We start from the raw sequence: 21,044 nt of genomic DNA, 5'->3' as shown, positions 1-21,044 counted from the left end.
TACATAGTAGACAAAGAAAATAATCAACAGAGAACATTGACAAATGGTACATCGACAAACAGTGATTGGTTACAGTGTGGAACAAGGGGCCAAACAAAGCAAATACATGAGCAGGAGCAGCATAGGGCATCATGAATAGTGTTCTTACAGAGAACAGATCAGTCCGAGGGGGAGTCGTTGAGTAGTTTTGTAGCTGTGGGGAAGAAGCTGTTCCTATGTCCGGATGTGCGGGTCTTCAGACTTCTGTACCTTCTGCCTGATGGAAGGGTCTGGAAGAAGGCAATGCCTGGGTGGGAGGGGTCTCTGATAATGCTGTCTGCCTTCATGAGGCAGCGGGAGGTGTAGACAGAATCAATGTTTGGGTGGCAAGCTACCGTTGGTTGGCATTTACTCAGTGGCAGACAAGGTGGCTTGCTATGTAAGAAACACAAAAAGCAAACCCGTGCAAGAGTGCTAATGGACTTCCAGGATGGTGTGCCCTATGTCCAAAGGCATTCAGTGCCTGACTGTGGGGCCTTGTATCAGGAAGGGAGTGCCAGTGAAAGCTACCGCCTTTCATTTTTGCCGACGACCATCCCCGCGATCACCAGCAATGATTTCCGGGACTTGGGTGGGTGGAACAGCCATCATCTCCAAACTGGTGCCACCTTTCAATAGAGCTACCAGCCTCTGATTGGTCTGCAGCTTTCGTCGAGTAGCTTTTACGATTGTAAAAAAGAAGACATATGTGTTTCCTTGCCCCCGAGTGTGTGCAATCAATTAAAATAAAACAGCAAATATTAGTGGGTTTAAATAAATAGAATTATTTATTCACGCATTCACTCTGGGAGTCTAAAAGTTCCGTTACACACACACAAACACACACACACCCTCATGAGAAAGATAGAGTTCAAGAAAATAGTGCTCTTTACAAGTTGTAAAGGAAAGAATTGTTCATAATTCACATGTTTGGCTTGTCGTAGGAAAAACAGTCATTGTGGGCCCACTGAAGATGATGTTTTCACTCTGAAAAAGGAGCTGAGGTGGTTTTCTGGAGTAGTATGTCGCTTCGATTGAGCTGGTACTGAGAAACGTATTTGCTCTTGGGAACTTTCCAGAGACATTTCAGACATGCGTTACATAGATGTTATGGGTTCCCTGAATCACTGACAGCAAGGACTTTCAACAAGATAATTTATTCATTAGCTCAACAGCTACTTGAACACTTGTGTTCTACCCGCGCTCCCGGGGGTAATTCCTGCATTCCCGTCACAAGATCTCTTTTTTGTAGCTGCATCATCACGTTCTCATGTGACCACTCAGTCAACAAGTCAATCCTTTGTTGATGCAGAAATTGCAAAAGTCACCTGACACTTTGCAGCCATTTTAGTAGCCTGTTTAGGATACAATCCATGTTTAAAGTTGCTAATATGATGTACCTTCATTGGACATGACAATATGTTGAAAATCTGCACTGGCACATTCAAAATACAGTTTGAAAATATAAACCGGCCACAACGATATCCAGCAGCTTTCAGCTGGCAATTTCTATCCTGCTGTTTGTGAAATAGCAGATGAACAACTTCAACCATCCATGCCCTGAATCTTGATATGACAAAAGTTGAAGTTAGATTCCAAGTGTTTTTTAATTCAAAACAATTTGGTTTTCACGGTAAATATTACAATAGATTACTAATCTATCCCTTTCTCTCCAGATTTGAATCTAGTACAGAAACAAGTCTTCTCACTTTGTCAACTTAAATTGTTCTAAGGGAATTAAATTCGAGCAGATTCAATCCAGCTTTTAGTAACAATTTGTCCACACCTCATACTAAGTGTGGTCAAAAAGACAAAAATGCTAGGTGCACGGTGGCGCTGAGGTCCCAGGTTCGATCCCGGCTCTGGGTCACTGTGTAGAGTTTGCATATTCTCCCCGTGTTTGCGTGGGTTTTGCACCCACAACCCAAAAATATGCAAGCTAGGTGGATTGGCCATGCTAAATTGCCCCTTAATTGGAAAAAATGAATTGGGTGCTCTAAAAAAAATGTTTTTAAGACAAAAAAGCTGGAAATACTCAGCAGGTCTGACAGCACATGTGGGGAGAGAAACTGTGTTAATTGCAGCTTGTTGCTCCCTAGTCCTGTTCGTCCCCAAACTGAGAGCTATGCAGACGCCCCTAGCTTGTTGGCCCATGTAGGCTGGCTAGGGCCCTCCTCTGCGGGTAACTCCTCAAGGCCCTCCTCGTACTCCTCCTCATCCGAGGAGATGAGGTGCTCCTCCATCTCCTCCTGGTCCAGCTGGTCTCTCTTCTGTGGCGCCAAGTTGTGGAGAGCACAGCAGACCACAATAATGCAGACACCCTCTGGGGGTTGTATTTCAGGGAACCAACGTATTGGTCCAAGCAGTAGAACCGCACCTTGAGCAGTCCAATCACCTGTTCGACCAGCACACATGTTGAAACATGAAACCCGTTGTAGCAAGTCTCCACAGGTGTTTTGTGGGCTCTTCACTGGCGTCATCGGCCATCTCCTGAGTGGGTATCCCCTGACTCCGAGGAGCCATCCCTCCAGCCGCTGCTCTCCCTCAAATACGTCTGGGATCTGTGAGTGCTCCAAGATGTAACTGTCATGGACACTCCTCAGGAAACAGGCATACACCTGCATTATATGCATTATGTGGTCACAAACGAGTTGGACATTGAGGGAGTAGAATCCCTTGTGATTCATGAATGGTGCTGCATGATGTCATGGAGGCTGCAGGACCACATGGGTGCAGTCTATCACACTCTGTATCTGGGGCATGCCTACTAAGTGGGCAAAGCCCAACGCCCTGGTGTTCTGGCTTGCCTGTGATGCACGATCAATTACGACGAGACGAGAGTAGAGAGTAATCGAGTCTTTATTACACTGAGATGTGTGGCCTCCTACAGCTGCTGCCGAAATGGATGCAGTTGGGAGAGCACACACATAGAATTTACAGTGCAGAAGGAGGCCATTCGGCCCATCGAGTCTGCACCGGCTCTTGGAAAGAGCACCCTACCCAAGGTCAACACCGCCACCCTATCCCCATAACCCAGTAACCCCACCCAACACTAAGGGCAATTTTGGACACTAAGGGCAATTTATCATGGCCAATCCACCTAACCCGCACATCTTTGGACTGTGGGAGGAAACCGGAGCACCCGGAGGAAACCCACGCACACACGGGGAGGATGACATTTATACTCCGCCTACTGGGCGGAGCCAGCAGGCAGCGATATACCCCCGTACCTGTAGTACAGGGGTCTTACCGTAATACCCTCGTATGCAGTGCAGTATGTACAATATAATACAACAGTGGTGACTACCACATTCACCCCCTGTTAAAAATGAGTCCAGTGGGGGTGGTGGAAAAATATTTACATACAGGTTGTCATTAACATTTCAGAAAAGGTTACAAATTTAGACGGTCGGGCGCCTTGATCCGTCGTTGAGAGCGCCGCAGTGCTGGTGGCGAGTCAGGCGTCAGTTCGGTCGTCGGTGACTCTGGGAGCGTGTCGACATCCTCTTCATCCCCGGGTGGGACCAAGGGGAGGACGGATTGTCCTGGAGCGGGGGCTGTGGTGGGGTGCGCTGGGGGAAGGGAGGGTGACGCCGGGGCAGAGGGGAGGGTTGTGTGGGGACCCTGCTGGTGCCAGGTCCCTGAGGGAGACTGTGTCTTGCGGGCCGTCGGGGTACGCTACGTAGGCGTACTGCGGGTTTGCGTGGAGTAACTGTACCTTCTCAACCAACAGGTCCGCCTTGTGGAGCCGCACGTGCTTGCGAAGGAGAACGGGTCCTGGAGCTGCCAGCCAAGTTGTCCTGGGGAAGGCAAAGAGGCATTCATGGGGAGTTTCGTTAGTCGCCGTGCACAGGAGCGACCTAATGGAATGAAGTGCGTTGGGGAGGACCTCCTGCCAGCGGGAGGCCGGGAGATTTCTGGACCGCAGGGCCAGCTAGACAGCCTTCAGACCGTCCCATTCTCCCGCTCCACCTGCCCATTTCCCCGGGTGTTGTAGCTGGTCGTCCTGCTCGAGGCAATGCCCCTGTTGAGCAGGTACTGGCACAGCTCATTGCTCATAAATGAGGATCCCCGGTCGCTGTGGACGTAGGCGGGGAAACCGAACAGAGCGAAGATGGTGTTGAGGGCTTTGATGACGGTGGCAGACATCATATCGGGGCATGGGATGGCAAAGGGGAATCTGGAATATTCGTCGACCACATTGAGAAAATACGTGTTGCGTTCGGTGGAGGGGAGGGGCCCTTTGAAGTCCATGCTGAGGCGTCCAAAGGGGCGGAAGGCCTTCACCAGGTGCGCATGGTCTGGCCGGTAGAAGTGCGGTTTGCACTCCGCGCAGACCTGGCAGTCTCTGGTGACAGCCCTGACTTCCTCGATGGAGTAGGGCAGATTGCGGGCCTTAATGAAGTGATAAAAGTGGTGACCCCTGGGTGACAGAGATCGTCGTGCAGGGTCTGGAGTCGGTCCACTTGTGCGCTGGCACATGTACCTTGGGACAGGGCATCGGGGGGCTCGTTGAGCTTACCAGGGCGATACAAAATCTCGTAATTAAAGGTGGGGAGCTCGATCCTCCACCGTAAGATCTTATCATTTTTGATCTTACATGAAGGCAACCGACCGCTGGTCTGTGAGGAGAGTGAATCTCCTGCCGGCCAGGTAATGCCTCCAGTGCCGCACAGCTTCAACGATAGCTTGGACCTCCTTTTCGACGGAGGAGTGCCGAATGTCGGAGGCATGGAGGGTGCGGGAAAAGAATGCCATGGGCCTGCCTGCCTGGTTGAGGATGGCGGCCAGAGCGACATCTGATGCATCTCTCTCGACTTGGAAGGGGAGCGTCTCGTTGACCGCGTGCATCGCGGCCTTGGCGATGTCGGCCTTGATAAGGTTGAAGGCCTGGTGAGCCTCGGCCATCAGTGGGAAACCGGTGGAGTGGCTGAGTGGGCGGGCCTTGTCCGCATAGTTAGGGACCCACTGGGAATAGTACGAAAAGAACCGCAGGCATCGTTTGAGGGCGTTGGGGCAGTGGGGAAGGGGGAGATCCATGAGGCGGCGCATGCGATCGGGGTCGGGCCCTAGAACTCCGTTCTGAACCACGTAGCCGAGGATGGCTAATCGGTTCGTGCTGAACACACACTTCTCCGTGTTGTAGGTTAGGTTGAGGAGTTTGGCGGTGTGGAGAAATTTGGAAAAGTTAGCGTCGTGGTCCTGCTGGTCGTGGCCGCAGATGGTGACGTTATCCAGGTACGGGAAAGTGGCCCGCAGAGCGTACCGGTCATCCATTCTGTTCATCTACCGTTGGAAGACTGAGACCCCGTTAGTGACGCTGAAGGGAACCCTAAGGAAATGGTAAAGGCGGCCGTCCACTTCAAACGCGGAGTACGGGTGGTCCGCCTTGCGAATGGGGAGCTGGTGGTAGGCAGATTTCAGGTCCACTGTCGAGAAGACCCGGTACTGTGCAATCTGATTGACCATCCAGCCGAGGGCAGTAGAGCGGAGCTGCTGATTGGCTGTTGCAGGGGCAATTTGCATACGTCTGTTGTGCTCACCCTAGGTGGTTAGTGGAGGAGCTGTTGTCAAATGACACTTAAACCCGAAACACTTCTTCAGTGTTTCCCTCCCTACCCCCTCCTCTCACCAAAAAAAACAACCAACTGCTATAAAGATCAAGAGGAAGGCTCGAGGGCAGGTAGAAGTTGAACCATGAAGTCATTTATGAAGTGAGTTATTTTCCCTCAGGTGTTATCGTGTGGGGTGCAGAGGTTGCTGAGTGAGTGCTTGCTGAGAAGGGGAGTGAATAACAGGTAAGCTCTTTCTTTCTTTTTTTATCTAGAGGGGATGGCAGGGAAGGTAGTGCAATGTTCCTCCTGCAGAATGTTTGAGGCGAGGGACGCCGTCAGTGCCCCTGCTGATTTCATCTGTGGGAAGTGCACCCATCTCCAGTTCCTCAGAAACCGCGTTAGGGAACTGCAGCTGGAGCTGGATGAACTGTGGATCATTCGGGAGGCAGAGGTGGTCATAGATAGAAGCTTCAGGGATGTAGTTACAGCGAAGAATAAAGATAGATGGGTGATGGTGAGAGGGGCTGGGAGGAAGCAGTCAGTACAGGGATCCCCTGTGGTCGTTCCCCTTAGTAACAAGTATACCGCTTTGGATACTGTTGGGGGGGGGACTTACCAGGGGTAAGCCATGGGGTACGGTCTCTGGCACAGGGTCTGTCCCTGTTGCTCAGAAGGGAAGGGGGAGAAGAGTAGAGCATTAGTCATTGGAGACTCCATAGTTAGGGGGATAGATAGGAGATTCTGTGGGAACGAGAAAGACGCGCGGTTGGTGTGTTGCCTCCCAGGTGCCAGGGTGCGTGAATGTCTCAGATCGTGTTTTCGGGATCCTTAAGGGGGAGGGGGAGCAGCCCCAAGTCGTGGTCCACATAGGTACCAACGACATAGGTAGGAAAACGGATAGGGATGTAAGGCAGTAATTCAGGGAGCTAGGGTGGAAACTTAGATTTAGGACAAACAGAGTTATTATCTCTGGGTTGTTACCCGTGCCACGTGACAGCGAGACGACGAATAGGGAGAGAGAGGAGTTGAACACGTGGCTACAGGGATGGTGCAGGAGGGAGGGTTTCAGATTTCTGGTTAATTGGGGCTAATTCTGAGGGCGGTGGGACCTCTACAAACGGGATAGTCTACAACTGGACCAGAGAGGTACCAATATCCTGGAGGGGAAATTTGCTAACGCTCTTCGGGTGGGTTTAAACTAGTTCAGCAGGGGCTTGGGAACCTGAATTGTAGCTCTAGTATGCAGGAGATTGAGAGTAGTGAGGTCATGAGTAAGGTTTCAAAGTTGCAGGAGTGTACCGGCAGGCAGGAAGGTGGTTTAAAGTGTGTCTTCTTCAATGCCAGGAGCATCCGGAATAAGGTGGGTGAACTTGCGGCATGGGTTGGTACCTGGGACTTCGATGTTGTGGCCATTTCGGAGTCATGGATAGAGCAGGGATAGGAATGGTTGCTGCAGGTGCCGGGGTTTAGATATTTCAGTAAGCTCAGGGAAGGAGGTAAAAGAGGGGGAGGGGTGGCATTGTTAGTCAAGGACAGTATTAAGGTGGCAGAAAGGACGTTTGATGAGTGCTCGTCTACTGAGGTAGTATGGGCTGTTAGAACAGGAAAGGAGAGGTCACCCTGTTAGGGGTTTTGAATAGGCCTCCAAAAAGTGCCAGAGATGTAGAGGAAAGGATGCAAAGATGATTCTGGATAGGAGCGAAAGCAACAGGGTAGTTGTTATGGGGGACTTTAACTTTCCAAATATTGACTGGAAACGCTGTAGTTCGAATACTTTAGATGGGTCCATTTTTGTCCAATGTATGCAGGAGGGTTTCCTGACACAGTATGTAGATAGGCCAACGAGAGGCGAGGCCATATTGGATTTGGTACTGGGTAATGAACCAGGACAGGTGTCAGGTTTGGAGGTAGGTGAGCACTTTGGTGATAGATACCACAATTTTATTACGTTTACTTTAGTGATGGAAAGGGACAGGTATATATCGCAGGGCAAGAGTTATATCTGGGGGAAAGGCAATTATGATGCAAGACTTAGGATGCATCGGATGGAGAGGAAAACTGCAGGGGATGGGCACAATGGAAATGTGGAGCTTGTTCAAGGAACAGCTACTGCGTGTCCTTGATAAGTATGTACCTGTCAGGCAGGGAGGAAGTGGTCGAGCAAGGGAACCGTGGTTTACTAAAGCAGCCGAAACACTTGTCAAGAGGAAGAAGGAGGCTTATGTAAAGATGAGACATGAAGGTTCAGTTCGGGCGCTCAAGAGTTACAAGTTAGCTAGGAAGGACCTAAAGAGAGAGCTACGAAGAGCCAGGAGGGGACATGGGAAGTCTTTGGCAGGTAGGATCAAGGATAACCCTAATGGGATTTATCCTAGGATTCTCTGGGAAGCTAGGGAGGAGATTGCTGAGCCTTTGGTTTTGATCTTTAAGTCATCTTTGTCTGCAGGAATAGTGCCAGAATACTGGAGGATAGCAAATGTTGTCCCCTTGTTCAAGAAGGGGAGTAGAGACAACCCAGGTAACTATAGACCAGTGAGCCTGACTTCTGTTGTGGGCAAAAATCTTGGAAAGGTTTATGAGAGACAGGATGTATAGTCATCTGGAAAGGAATAATTTGATTAGAGATATTCAAAACGTTTTTGTGAAGGGTAGGTCATGCCTCACAAACCTTATTGAGTTCTTTGAGAAGGTGACCAAACAGGTGGATAAGGGTAAAGCAGTTGATGTGGTGTATATGGATTTCAGTAAAGCGTTTGATAAGATTCCCCACGGTAGGCTACTACAGAAATTAAGGAGGCATGGGATTCAGGGTGATTTAGCAGTTTGGATCAGAAATTGGAAAGCTGGAAGAAGACAAAGGGTGGTGGTTGATGGGAAATGTTCAGACTGGAGTCCAGTTACTAGTGGTGTACCACAAGGATCTGCTTTGGGGCCACTGCTGTTTGCCATTTTTACAAATGACCTGGAGGAGGGCGTAGAAGGATGGGTAAATAAATTTGCAGATGACACTAACGTCGGTGGAGTTGTGGACAGTGCGGAAGGGTGTTACAAGTTACACAGGGACATAGATAAACTGCAGCGCTGGGCTGAGAGGTGGCAAATGGAGTTTAATGCAGAAAAGTGTGAGGTGATTCATTTTGGAAGGAATAACAGGAAGACAGAGTACTGGTCTAATGGTAAGATTCTTGGCAGTGTGAATGAGCAGAGGGATCTTGGTGTCCATGTACATAGATCCCTGAAAGTTGCCACCCAGGTTGAGAGGGTTGTTAGGAAGGCGTACGGTGTGTTAGCTTTTATTGGTAGAGGGATTGAGTTTCGGAGCCATGAGGTCATGTTGCAGCTGTACAAAACTCTGCTGCGGCCGCATTTGGAGTATTGCTTGCAGTTCTGGCCGCCGCATTATAGGAAGGATGTGGAAGCATTGGAAAGGGTGCAGAGGAGATTTACCAGGATGTTGCCTGGTCCGGAGAGAAGATCTTATGAGGAAAGGCTGAGGGACTTGAGGCTGTTTTCGTTAGAGAGAAGAAGGTTAAGAGGTGACTTAATTGAGGCAGACAAGATGATCAGAGGATTGGATAGGATGGACAGTGAGAGCCTTTTTCCTCGGATGGTGATGTCTAGCACGAGGGGACATAGCTTTAAATTGAGGGGAGATAGATATAAGACCGATGTCAGAGGTAGGCTCTTTACTCAGAGAGTAGTAAGGGCATGGAATGCCCAGCCTGCAACGGTAGTGGACTCGCCAACACTAAGGGCATTCAAATAGTCATTGGATAGACATATGGACGATAAGGGAATAGTGTAGATGGGCTTTAGAGTGGTTTCACAGGTCGGCGCAACATCGAGGGCCGAAGGGCCTGTACTGCGCTGTTATGTTCTATGTTCTATATCAGATATGCGTCGGAGGGGATACGCATTGAGCTGCGTGTACCGATTGATGGTCTGACTGTAGTCAACGACCATCCTGTTTTTCTCCCCCGTTTTTACCACTACCACTTGGGCTCTCCAGGGGCTGTTGCTGGCCTCGATGATACCTTCCCGCAGCAGCCGCTGGACCTCAGACCTGATGAAGGTCCTGTCCTGGGCGCTGTACCGTCTGATCCTGGCGGTGACGGGTTCGCAATCCGGGGTGAGGTTTGCAAACAGAGAAGGCGGGTCGACCTTAAGGGTCGTGAGGCCGCACACAGTAAGGGATGGTAGGGGCCCGCCAAATTTCAGGGTTAGGCTCTGGAGGTTGCACTGGAAGTCCAGGCCGAGTAGCAAGGCAGCGCAGAGGTTGGGGAGGACGTAGAGCCGGAAGCCACTGAACTCTATGCCCTGGATGGTGAGGGTGGCGATGCAGTACCCCCGGATCGCCACGGAGTGGGATCCGGAGGCCAGGGAGATTCTTTGGTTAATGGGGTGTACCGCGAGGGAGCAGCGCCTTACTGTATCGGGGTGGCTGAAGCTCTCACTGCTCCCGGAGTCCAGAAGGCAGCATATCCAGAAGGGAACAGAAGAAAGGGATTAGGAGAGCTAAGAGAGGGCATGAACAATCTTTGGCGGGTAGGATCAAGGAAAACCCCAAGGCCTTTTACACATATGTGAGAAATATGAGAATGACTAGAGCGAGGGTAGGTCCGATCAAGGACAGTCGTGGGAGATTGTGTATTGAGTCTGAAGAGATAGGAGAGGTCTTGAACGAGTACCTTTCTTCTGTATTTACAAATGAGAGGGGCCATATTGTTGGAGAGGACAGTGTGAAACAGACTGGTAAGCTCGAGGAAATACTTGTTATGAAGGAAGATGTGTTGGGCATTTTTAAAAACTTGAGGATAGACAAGTCCCCCGGGCCTGACGGGATATATCCAAGGATTCTATGGGAAGCAAGAGATAAAATTGCAGTGCTGTTGGCAATGATCTTTTCGTCCTCACTGTGAACAGGGGTGGTACCAGGGGATTGGAGAGTGGCGAATGTCGTGCCCCTATTCGAAAAAGGGACTAGGGATAACCCTGGGAATTACAGGCCAGTTAGTCTTACTTCAGTGGTAGGCAAAGTAATGGAAAGGGTACTGAAGGATAGGATTTCTGAGCATCTGGAAAGACACTGCTTGATTAGGGATAGTCAGCACGGATTTGTGAGGGGTAGGTCTTGCCTCACAAGTCTTATTGAATTCTTTGAGGAGGTGACCAAGCATGTGGATGAAGGTGAAGCAGTGGATGTAGTGTACATGGATTTTAGTAAGGCATTTGATAAGGTTCCCCATGATAGGCTTATGCAGAAAGTAAGGAGGCATGCGATAGTGGGAAATTTGGGCAGTTGGATAACAAACTGGCCAACCGATAGAAGTCAGATAGTAGTGGTGGATGACAAATATTCAGCCTGGAGCCCAGTTACCAGTGGCGTACCGCAGGGATCAGTTCTGGCTCCTCTGCTGTTTGTGATTTTCATTAATGACTTGGATGAGGGAGTTGAAGGGTGGGTCAGTAAATTTGCAGACAATACGAAGATTGGTAGAGTTGTGGATAGTAAGGAGGGCTGTTGTCGGCTGCAAAGAGACATAGATAGGATGCAGAGCTGGGCTGAGAAGTGGCAGATGGAGTTTAACCCTGAAAAGTGTGAGGTTGTCCATTTTGGAAGGACAAATATGAATGCGGAATACAGGGTTAACGGTAGAGTTCTTGGCAATGTGAAGGAGCAGATAGATCTTGGGGTCTATGTTCATACATCTTTGAAAGTTGCCACTCAAGTGGATAGAGCTGTGAAGAAGGCCTATGGCGTGCTAGCGTTCATTAACAGAGGGATTGAATTTAAGAGCCGTGAGGTGATGATGCAGCTGTGCAAAACTTTGGTAAGGTCACATTTGGAGTACTGTGTACAGTTCTGGTCGCCTCATTTTAGGAAGGATGTGGAAGCTTTGGAAAAGGTGCAAAGGAGATTTACCAGGATGTTGCCTGGAATGGAGAGTAGGTCTTACGAGGAAAGGTTGAGGGTGCTAGGCCTTTTCTCATTAGGACGGAGAAGGATGAGGGGCGACTTGATTGAGGTTTATAAGATGATCAGGGGAATAGATAGAGTAAACAGTCAGAGACCTTTTTCCCCGGGTGGAACAAACCATTACAAGGGGATATAAATTTGAGGTGAATGGTGGAAGATATAGGGGGATGTCAGAGGTAGGTTCTTACCCAGACAGTAGTGGGGGCATGGAATGCACTGCCTGTGGAAGTAGTTGAGTCGGAAACATTCGTGACCTTCAAGCAGCTATTGGATAGGTACATGGATTACGGTAGAATGATATAGTGTAGATTAATTTGTTCTTAAGGGCAGCACGGTATCATTGTGGATAGCACAATTGCTTCACAGCTCCAGGGTCCCAGGTTCAATTCCGGCTTGGGTCACTGTCTGTGCGGAGTCTGCACGTCCTCCCCGTGTGTGCGTGGGTTTCCTCTGGGTGCTCCGGTTTCCTCACACAGTCCAAAGATGTGCAGGTTAGGTGGATTGGCCGTGATAAATTGCCCTTAGTGTCCAAAATTGCCCTTAGTGTTGGGTGGGGTTGCTGGGTTGTGGGGATAGGGTGGAGGTGTTGAACTAGGGTAGGGTGCTCTTTCCAGGTTCCGGTGCAGACTCGATGGGCCGGGTGGCCTCCTTCTGCACTGTAAATTCTATGATAATCTATGATTAATGTCTGTCAAAGGTTCGGCACAACATCGTGGGCCGAAGGGCCTGATCTGTGCTGTATTTTTCTATGTTCTATGTTCTATCTCATGGCCCGTCGACCTTCAACTTTGTCGACGCGGTCGCGAGGTTGTGCGATCGGGACTGGTCAATCGTGACGGAGGCGAGGCGCAGCTGGTCGGCGGCGGTTGCAGGCGATGAGCGGCCCGATGAGGTGCCCGACGGGCAGGGGTCCTGTGGCGGGGAAGATGGTGGCGCCCACGGGCCGCACGTGTCCTGAGGCAGGCAAGATGGCTCCGCCCATTGGTTGTGAGGCAATCAAGATGGCGGCGCCCACGGGCTGTGAGGGGAGCAAGATGGCAGCGCCCACGGGCCGCATATGGTCTGAGCCGAGGAAGATGGCGGCGCCCACTGGTCAATAGCAGGGACAATAGCAGCGATTGAGCGGGCCTGGCACACAGCAGCAAAATGTCTTTTCTTGCCGTAGGCCTTGTAGAGCACACTCCGCGCCGGGCAGCGCTGCCGGGGGTGTTTTGTCTGTCCGCAGAAGTAGCACTTGGGTCCCCCGGGGTTGCTTGGCTGCCGCGCGGCGCAGGCGTGGGGTTGGCTGGGCACGGTCGCTGATGGGGTCCACGATGGGGTGGCCGCTGGCGGGGTCCACGATGCCCAGGAGGGATGAGCCGTGCAGTCGGGGGCATACGCCTGTACATTGCATGAGGTGACTGTGAGCGAGAGCGCTAGTTTCTTGGTCGCCGTGAGGTCAAGCGTAGCCCCTTCTAAGAGGCGATGGCGGATGTAGGCCAACCCTATGCCCGTAATGAACGCGTCTCTCATTAGCAGGTTAGAGTGTTCAGCGGCCGAAACGGCCTGGCAATCACTGTCTCTCACCAGGGCGAGCAGGGCACGCCAGAAATCTTCCACAGACTCACCGGGAAGCTGGTGCCGCGTGGACAGGAGGTGCCTGGCGTAGATCTTGTTGGTCTGCTGAGCGTAGTTCTCCTTCAGTAGCGCCATGGCCTCTACATAAGTAGACGCGTCCTGGATGAAGGGAAAGATATCGGAGCTCAGCCGCGTGTACAGAATCTGGAGCTTCTGTGCTTCTGGGATTGGGTCTGTCGCAGATCCGATGTATGCTTCAAAGCAAGCTAGCCAATGTGTGAAGTCCTTTTTGGCATTGTATGCTTGAGGATGCAACTGCTGGCGATCCAGCTTGATGCAGAGATCCATCTTTGTAAAATCTCTGTGTAATAAATTGATGCACTATCAATTACGACGAGACGAGAGTAGAGAGTAACCGAGGCTTTATTACACAGATGTGTGTGGCCTCCTACAGCAGCTTACGAAATAGCTGATGTTCGGAGAGCACACACATTTATACTCCGCCTCCTGGGCGGAGCAAGCAGGCAGGGATCTACCCTCGTACCTGTAGTACAGGGGCCTTACCGTAATACCATTGTATGCAGTAATACTCTTGTATATACAATATAATACAACAGTGGTGACTACCATAGCCTGGTTCCGGTCCAAGTTTCTATACATGTGAGCCCTTGCAGAAAGGGCATCTGTAACCGCCCTGATGCATTTGTGTGCGGCTGACTGGGAGATGCGACAGAACATCGATGCTGCCCTCAAACAAACTGCTCACATAGAAGGGCCACGGGCAGTAAGTGGCCCCTGTTCCATGTGGTGCCAGCTCTTGCAGGACATGGCAAAGGTGGTTCATCATCCTCCGGGGCAGACGCAGCCTTCTCCAGCACTGAAGCTTCGACAACTGTAGGTAGGATGTCCGACGTCGGAAGACCCTTTGCCGATAATGTCTCCTCTGGGATTTCACTACCTATGGTGCTGGTCCCGGAACTGCTACGGGCACAGTCTCCCCCTCTGCAGCGTTCGGGTTCTGTCCCTGCTGCTGCTCAATCGCTATGAGTAGACAAACCAACTCGACAGGCTCCACGATTCTCCAGAATCGTGCATTGAAAAGAAGAGAACACAAACCTGAGCGCTGAGGATTCCAGAAAGAACAATGGCCCTCAGCCTGACACTCCTCTGGGAGCACCGCCCATGCGCTTCCCGTTTACCGAGTGCCACTTCACTGAGCCTCACACCCTCCGCTCTCACGCTGGCAAATCCCCACAGTTGTCCCTCTGACCTCCACCAGTTGAGGGCACCCTCTCTCTCCCAGATCTCAGCCCAACACACTAATTCCTGACAGAAAAACTTCCCTGACAAGTGGATTTGCGTTTCGATGCAGCTTTGCTCAGTGTTGCCTGAGTGTGGGGATCTACTCACACTGCAGTTGTGCGCCCCACAGTGAGAGGGACTTCATTCCTCATGAAGCAGGGATGCAAGTCATTCCTGAATCCCCCCATTCTGCCCTTGCAGCCTGGTCTCTCATGGAATCTCACCCAAAAACCTTGCAGTCACCCCAGTGATGACTCTCTGTATTCACCGCCTCCCTCCTCTTTCCAGCTAATATTAAGGATGGAAACTCGCTCAGCTGCGATTTGAGCATGAGCCCAACATGGGGAACACAGGAAGCAATGTCTGTATGCCAGCCTCCAAACACAAGGGGCATCCGAAATGAAGAGAAGGTAAGGCCTGCTCGCGACCCCTCCCCCTGAGATTAAGAGACTGAACCCCAACCCCGGCCCCAAGTTGAACTTATCTATGGATTCCTGGAATACAGGATTTGTGTCCAAGCCGACCTGAAAAGGCTGATGTAATTTGATATAATTGATGTTCACAGCATTCATTGCATTCATTTGACATCAATTTTCCATATTTCTAAATTTACGTAGCTTCAAACATTCTAAAACTGAGCTGACTTTAGAAATAAACATATTTGTGATACACTAGTTTTATGTTTTTGTTTATACCTACAACTAGTGCAGTAGGGCCTTGTTCCCCCCACCATAATTTGGGGCAGAGGGGAGTATGGCAACTGGAGGGAGGGAGGAGACTGGAGGGGGGTGAGTTTGGAGACTGGAGAGGGAGGAGGCAGAGTTTGGAGACTGGAGGGAGGGAAGGATGGGAGGGAGTGTATGAGTGCAATACACTTGCCACTCTTTGATGTGGTTGATGTTTGTAAACATTGGGGTTTCAGCACTTTGAGTCACTTATCCATGAAGGGAGATGAATAAATCAAGGCTGCAGCTGTTTTGTGGAAGCTGCCAATCACAGACCACTACTAGGAATCAATGGATAGCTTGCAGCTAATGTATCTGAGAGGTTTAAGTACAGGTCACAGCTGTTTTCCTTCAAGGAATGGACAGGTGGAGTTTCAGGGAGTGTGTTACAGCTGTAATTTCTTTCACTGCAGCTGTCTGGACTGCTCTCTCACTTCCAGACAGGGGTTCTGTGGCAGGGGGCATCCCTTTAGTCAGAGGGTTCCTTTAGTTAGGACATCTCTGTGGGATTCCCTCTAGTTAGGGGGTCTCTGTGAGGGGGTTCCTTCACTTAGAGGTCCCAGGGGGTCCTTCCACTTAACTGGGTCTGTTGGGGGGGGGGGGCTATCCTGGTTTGGGAGTGGGGATCTGGTAGAGGAGGGGTGGGCATGTGGTGCATTGTGGGGAGGGATGGTGGACCTCAAATGGACTTTGGGGGCTACTCCCTTAAGGAGTTACCCGCTTGGCCCACGGTGAGGTCCATCACACCAGGCTCACGTTTGTTGAGATATTTGGTAATCTCTGCCCACGTGATTCCTGGCCCAGGGCTGGAGAAAGGAGTTCCAGGACCGCTTAATTGTTGCAAATGGGTCATTAAGACCCATTGGGATTCATTTGCATCCTCCCGCTGATGCACGGGTGCAAACAGCAATCCCGTCACCAGCGAGGGGTCTGAGCACCTCGTTTGGATTGGCACCCGCCCAGTCGAGGGGGGTGTTGAAATATATCTTTTGGAGTGGCTTTTTTATATGGATTTAAGATGCATTTTGTGGCACAACGATTGACGCTAAATCCAGAAGTAAGATTACAATGAGTTACCTGTGTTAAAATGTTTCAGAGAGGCACACTGGTTTCCTACACAACAGACAAGCCCCAGTTCTTAGGAGGGAGGGGGTGGAGTAGTGGTATTATCACTTGATTAGTAATCCAGAGACCCAGAGTACTCTGGGGTCCCAGGTTCAAATCCCACCACTGCAGATGGTGACATTTGAATTCAATAAAAATCTGGAATTAACAGTCTGACGATGACCAGAATGTTTGATGCTGGGTCGTAAAAACCCACCTGGTTCACTAATGTCCTTTAGGGAAGGAAATCTGCCAATCTTACATCGTCTGGTCTATACGTGACTCCAGACCCACAGCAATGTGGTTGACTCTTAACTGCCCCTCAAGGCAATTAGGGATGGGCAATAAATACTGGAACAGCTTGCGATGCCCATGTCCCATGAACTAATTTTTAAAAAGTGTCCTTTTTAACTGGGGCTAAAATGTCAGTATCAAATGAGTGCACCATTCATGTCTGACTAACCTCCATAATAATAAACAGCTATTTCAGTGCACTGTTTAATTGTAAAGTGCAAACAATCACTCTATCTTTGTTTAATTTTCAGATTAAAATAAGAAAGATATTGTGGCAGAAACTATCGGTAATGCAATAAGTGGGAAATTGCTTTGCAGAGATGTGCACTTGGCAACGTCAGTTCCATGAAATCTTCACCTCAAAAATCTGCAGAGTTAAGCTCAAAATCAGAAGTTCTTAAGCCAGCTAATTTCCTTGGAGGTGTACTCATTGGATTGTCGTAATTTCTCCGGAAGTGCAGCACCAGTGAAGTGTTTCTGCTGCACTTTTACAAAACTATAATGGCAGTGGGATTAGTTCTGAGGAAGTTCTCTAAGTTTTCCAAGTGGCACAGCAACGGCTGAGGAGTTAAATGATTCAGAAATATTTGAGATCAATGTCTTCAATAATGAATTGTAGCAAATAGAGAATATAAATAAGTCAAGATGGAATGGTAATTACTGTCAGATAAAAGCAGATATATTAAAGCTTATAATAGGAAAGTAAAGAAGTCAAGAATTTGCAACTGGACACAAATGATTTGGAATTTATCATGTTTAAAAGCAATCAAAATCTGTAATCAAACTACTGCCACACTTGACCAGATAAAGAATAATAGTTTCATTTGACACATTTCAGTTACTTGCCTTTCCATGAATTCTCTGACCTTGCTCTGCTCCCTCAGGAAGTTCAGATTCTGTTGATTCTTCGTTTTTCTGTGCATATACCTTCTGCTCTTGCTGTATTGCTATCTATAAGAAATGAAACAAAATTGCTTCAAAAAACAATTAAAATTGACAAATACTTTATTGGGACATCAATGATACCGAAAACAGAGTTTTGTAAACTAAAATCTTCTATTAAGCGGATAATAAATTAAATGACATAGGTATTTATGAATCTCAGCTTGTGCATCAGAATATTTGTTTTATAGCTAAAGTTCCTTTACCTCCAAAGAAATATAGAAGAAGTAATCTCCAGAAGGACAAGTTGGATGCCAAGGTATAAAGGTACATTTATCCCACCAAACCAACAGCAGCTGTAGGAGGCAGTTGAGCACAAGAAGAAGGGAAATGGGATGGGAATATCCATCATTGGATTCCCATCACTGCAAGCATTTGGAACTATTGCTTCCCAACAGTGTTGGAAGTGGAGTTGAGATTCTGCCAGAAATCCACTTTGTAAATAAAATTAAGTCCAAACCCAACAAAATGAGTCAGGGTCATGGTGGGATTGTGGCAACGGATAGAAGTGCCATTCTCACACTCCTCCAGATATATAACTGACATGCAGAAAATGCAGCCTAACCATTAATCAGGGTTCTACGATTTTTCTGAAGAATTATTTTGCAAAGTAAAGAAATCATAATTACAAAGAGTGTGAAAGAGACAGTAAACAGCATAGTTTACACAATTAGCAGGCCATATGAAAGGAAATCCTTTTAAATGTCAACTTTTCAGCTTACAAGAATTTTGGATACATTGCTCCTGCTTGTTTCAAAGGAAGGTTCCACTTTAAAACTTACCTTTAGCTGTTGGATGCTGGGGTAGCTAAAGAATCCTGTGCATATCAGATGTGACATCTATCCCTTTACTGGTAGAAAGTTTTGTCAAAAGAGTCCTTGAACATGCATTAGCCCACGGTAGCATTGTGGATAGCACAATTGCTTCACAGCTCCAGGGTCCCAGGTTCGATTCCGGCTTGGGTCACTGTCTGCACATCCTCCCCGTGTGTGCGTGGGTTTCCTCCGGGTGCTCCGGTTTCCTCCCACAGTCCAAAGATGTGCAGGTTAGGTGGATTGGCCATGATAAATTGCCCTGTGTGTCCAAAATTGCCCTTAGTGTTGGGTGGGGTTACTGGGTTATGGGGATGGGGTGGGGTGCTCTTTCCAAGAGCCGGTGCAGACTCGATGGGCCTAATAGCCTCCTTCTGCACTGTAAATTCTATGAAATATATTCTAAGGCAAATTTTAAACAGCCACTCAGGTTTTCTGAAAAAGGGGCATTTTAGCAGTGGGAACCAATGCTTGCATGGACTAGGTACAGGTTACCCCATTACTAAATTTGTATGCCTTTCACTAGCTTTAGTCAAAAATGCACAACACATACCAATTTCTATCATAGCATATTTTACCTTTTTGCACTTGAGTTTCAATATTAAGCATAGGTCAGCTACTGCTGGGATAAGATTCACGGTGCAGCTCCCTCCAAAAATTGATCTTAAATATATCCAAAGAACAGCACCAACTTGTAAACCAATATATTTTTCCACTTCCTACATCTTTCAGTCGCTAAGAAAGCCTGCCAGGTTAGTGCCGGCTTTGTTAAGTTTTGAACTGTGGTCTTCCGAGTAAGATCTGGATCTCCATAAAGAAAATTTAATTGGTTCATGGTTAAGTGAAACTGCATTTAATTTAATAATTGCAATTCATTCCCATATTTTTCATTCCTATGCCTTGTGGTGTCCCACTCATAATTTCCAATGTTCTGAAGGGATTCATGGGTCTCTTTTTGTGAAGTCTTGTCTGCCTCACTATACATATCTTATTGATTCTGCTGTCACTAACAGGGCGCGATTCTCAGGCCTAGTTGCTTCTCGCTTGAGCGAAACAAGGCCAGAGAATAGCAGGAGAGGCCGAAAACTAGAACTGTGCTAGGTGGCAAACAATTTGCGATGCAACCGGCACGTTCCCGTAGGCGAAATCGGAATTCCGCTGCAGTGTGGCGAGAAAGCAATTATCACCACTTAAGCCCTATTTCCATAAAATTAACAGGAGTGACCCCATATTCAACGACTTCCCATGATTCATCGGCTTCCCCAGCAAGTGGTCACGCTGGCGCCGGTTGATATTCCTTCTGAAATACGTGGACCTGTTGGAAGGGCTTCTGCGGGGAGTCAAGGAGGTGAAAAGCCATCTTTGCTCACAGGCAAAGAGCTTGGGGGCACTGTGCTTGCCACCCCAGTGCTCGACAGGGGGTGGGGATCTTTGAATTGCGAGGGGTGGGGCACCCTCCGCAATGGTGGACCGCACTGCAAAGGAGGGGTGACCGTTTAATAAACAAAATATTCTTAAGAGTAGGATATACTTAATGTAATGATACACAGGATGTATTTGCTGATTGCTCGTGCTGGTCACTGCAAATGTCTGAAGGCTGTGTGATTGTTTGCTGCCGCCTCTTTTGCTTCTGTGGCCTTGAATTCGTAGCTGCTGCTGATGCTGGAGAAGGAGTGCTCTTTCTCTCTTCTGGCGAGATCTGTGGCAGTGTGACTGTCCACTGTTCAAAGTCCACTGCTGGGAGATGCAGGAGAAGGCGAGAGACGCAGATTGATCCGAATGCAGCAGCAGTTGCCTGGAAGCAGTGTGTTTGTTTGCTGCCACCCCTTTTGCTTCTGTGATCTGGAGTGAGGAAAGGGAGGATGTATGAGGGTGGACTTGCTACTGGAGCTGGAGGGGCAGGGGGGGGCGGGGGGGGGGGGGGGGGGAGACGTTCTTTTTCTCTTTGGCATGCTTTATGTTAGTGTGGCTTTCTGGTGTGACTTTCCACTTTTGACAGTCTGCTGCTGGGAGCTGCAGGAGGGGGAGAAAGAGGCAGATTGATCCAAATGAGCAACTTGATGAAGATGTTGAAGAAATGCTTTTGCAGATTGCTGATGACTTTATTGTACCGTTGATTGTTCAATTTTAATGCCTGGAAGTTGTATGTTTATTTGCAGCAGCCTCTTTTGATCCTCCATTTTGTTGAGGACCTCCCCCGGGTGATATAGTGTGCTTAGTTTACTTTGTACAAATGAACTGTTGTACTTTTCTATTTGTACTGATATTCTCTAGTGAAAAGATACTTGTGTATATGGTATGGTGCCTTTTCCTTGTCGATTAATGGTTGGTGTTTCATCTTTTTTGTATACCGGTATTGCTGACCATTTAAGAAACAAAATATTGTCGTGCATTCCCGTGGTAATAGCGTGCCATGTCTCAGACAAATTTCATTGCCTAGCATTCAATCAAACTGCGAGGCCTGGACACTTAATCATGGGGACAAATCTGTAAAGGACCATCAGAAAGGAAGGAGATGGGAATTGCAACTCCAACAGGCTAAATGCGCGGAACACCAACTTATCATCACTAATTCATTGTTCTGCCAAAAAGACTAGTCTGGAGACTTTCCTGGAGACATCCACGATCAAAGCACTGGCATATGATCGACTTTGTCATCATCCTATCCCAAAAGGATACCCTCATCACCAAAGAAATGACCAGTGCAGATGACGGCTGGAGAGACCACCAGCTCATCCGTTCCTCTATGTCCATCAAA

General features: G+C 48.7%; 1 protein-coding gene across 6 annotated transcripts in view; it reads right to left on the bottom strand.

The window, feature by feature from the left end:
- Positions 1-21,044, bottom strand: part of ppfia2 (PTPRF interacting protein alpha 2) — a 645,248-nt gene that overhangs the window by 236,535 nt on the left and 387,669 nt on the right. For all 6 annotated transcript variants that reach the window (XM_072485153.1, XM_072485152.1, XM_072485156.1 and 3 more), the window contains one exon: positions 17,379-17,483. In XM_072485153.1, coding sequence (XP_072341254.1) covers positions 17,379-17,483 — 105 coding nt within the window. The remainder of the gene's footprint in view (positions 1-17,378; positions 17,484-21,044) is intronic.

Source organism: Scyliorhinus torazame, chromosome 19 (genome assembly GCF_047496885.1).
Source record: "Scyliorhinus torazame isolate Kashiwa2021f chromosome 19, sScyTor2.1, whole genome shotgun sequence".
Taxonomy (NCBI): Eukaryota; Metazoa; Chordata; class Chondrichthyes; order Carcharhiniformes; family Scyliorhinidae; genus Scyliorhinus; species Scyliorhinus torazame.
This window is presented reverse-complemented; position numbering and strand designations above follow the sequence as displayed.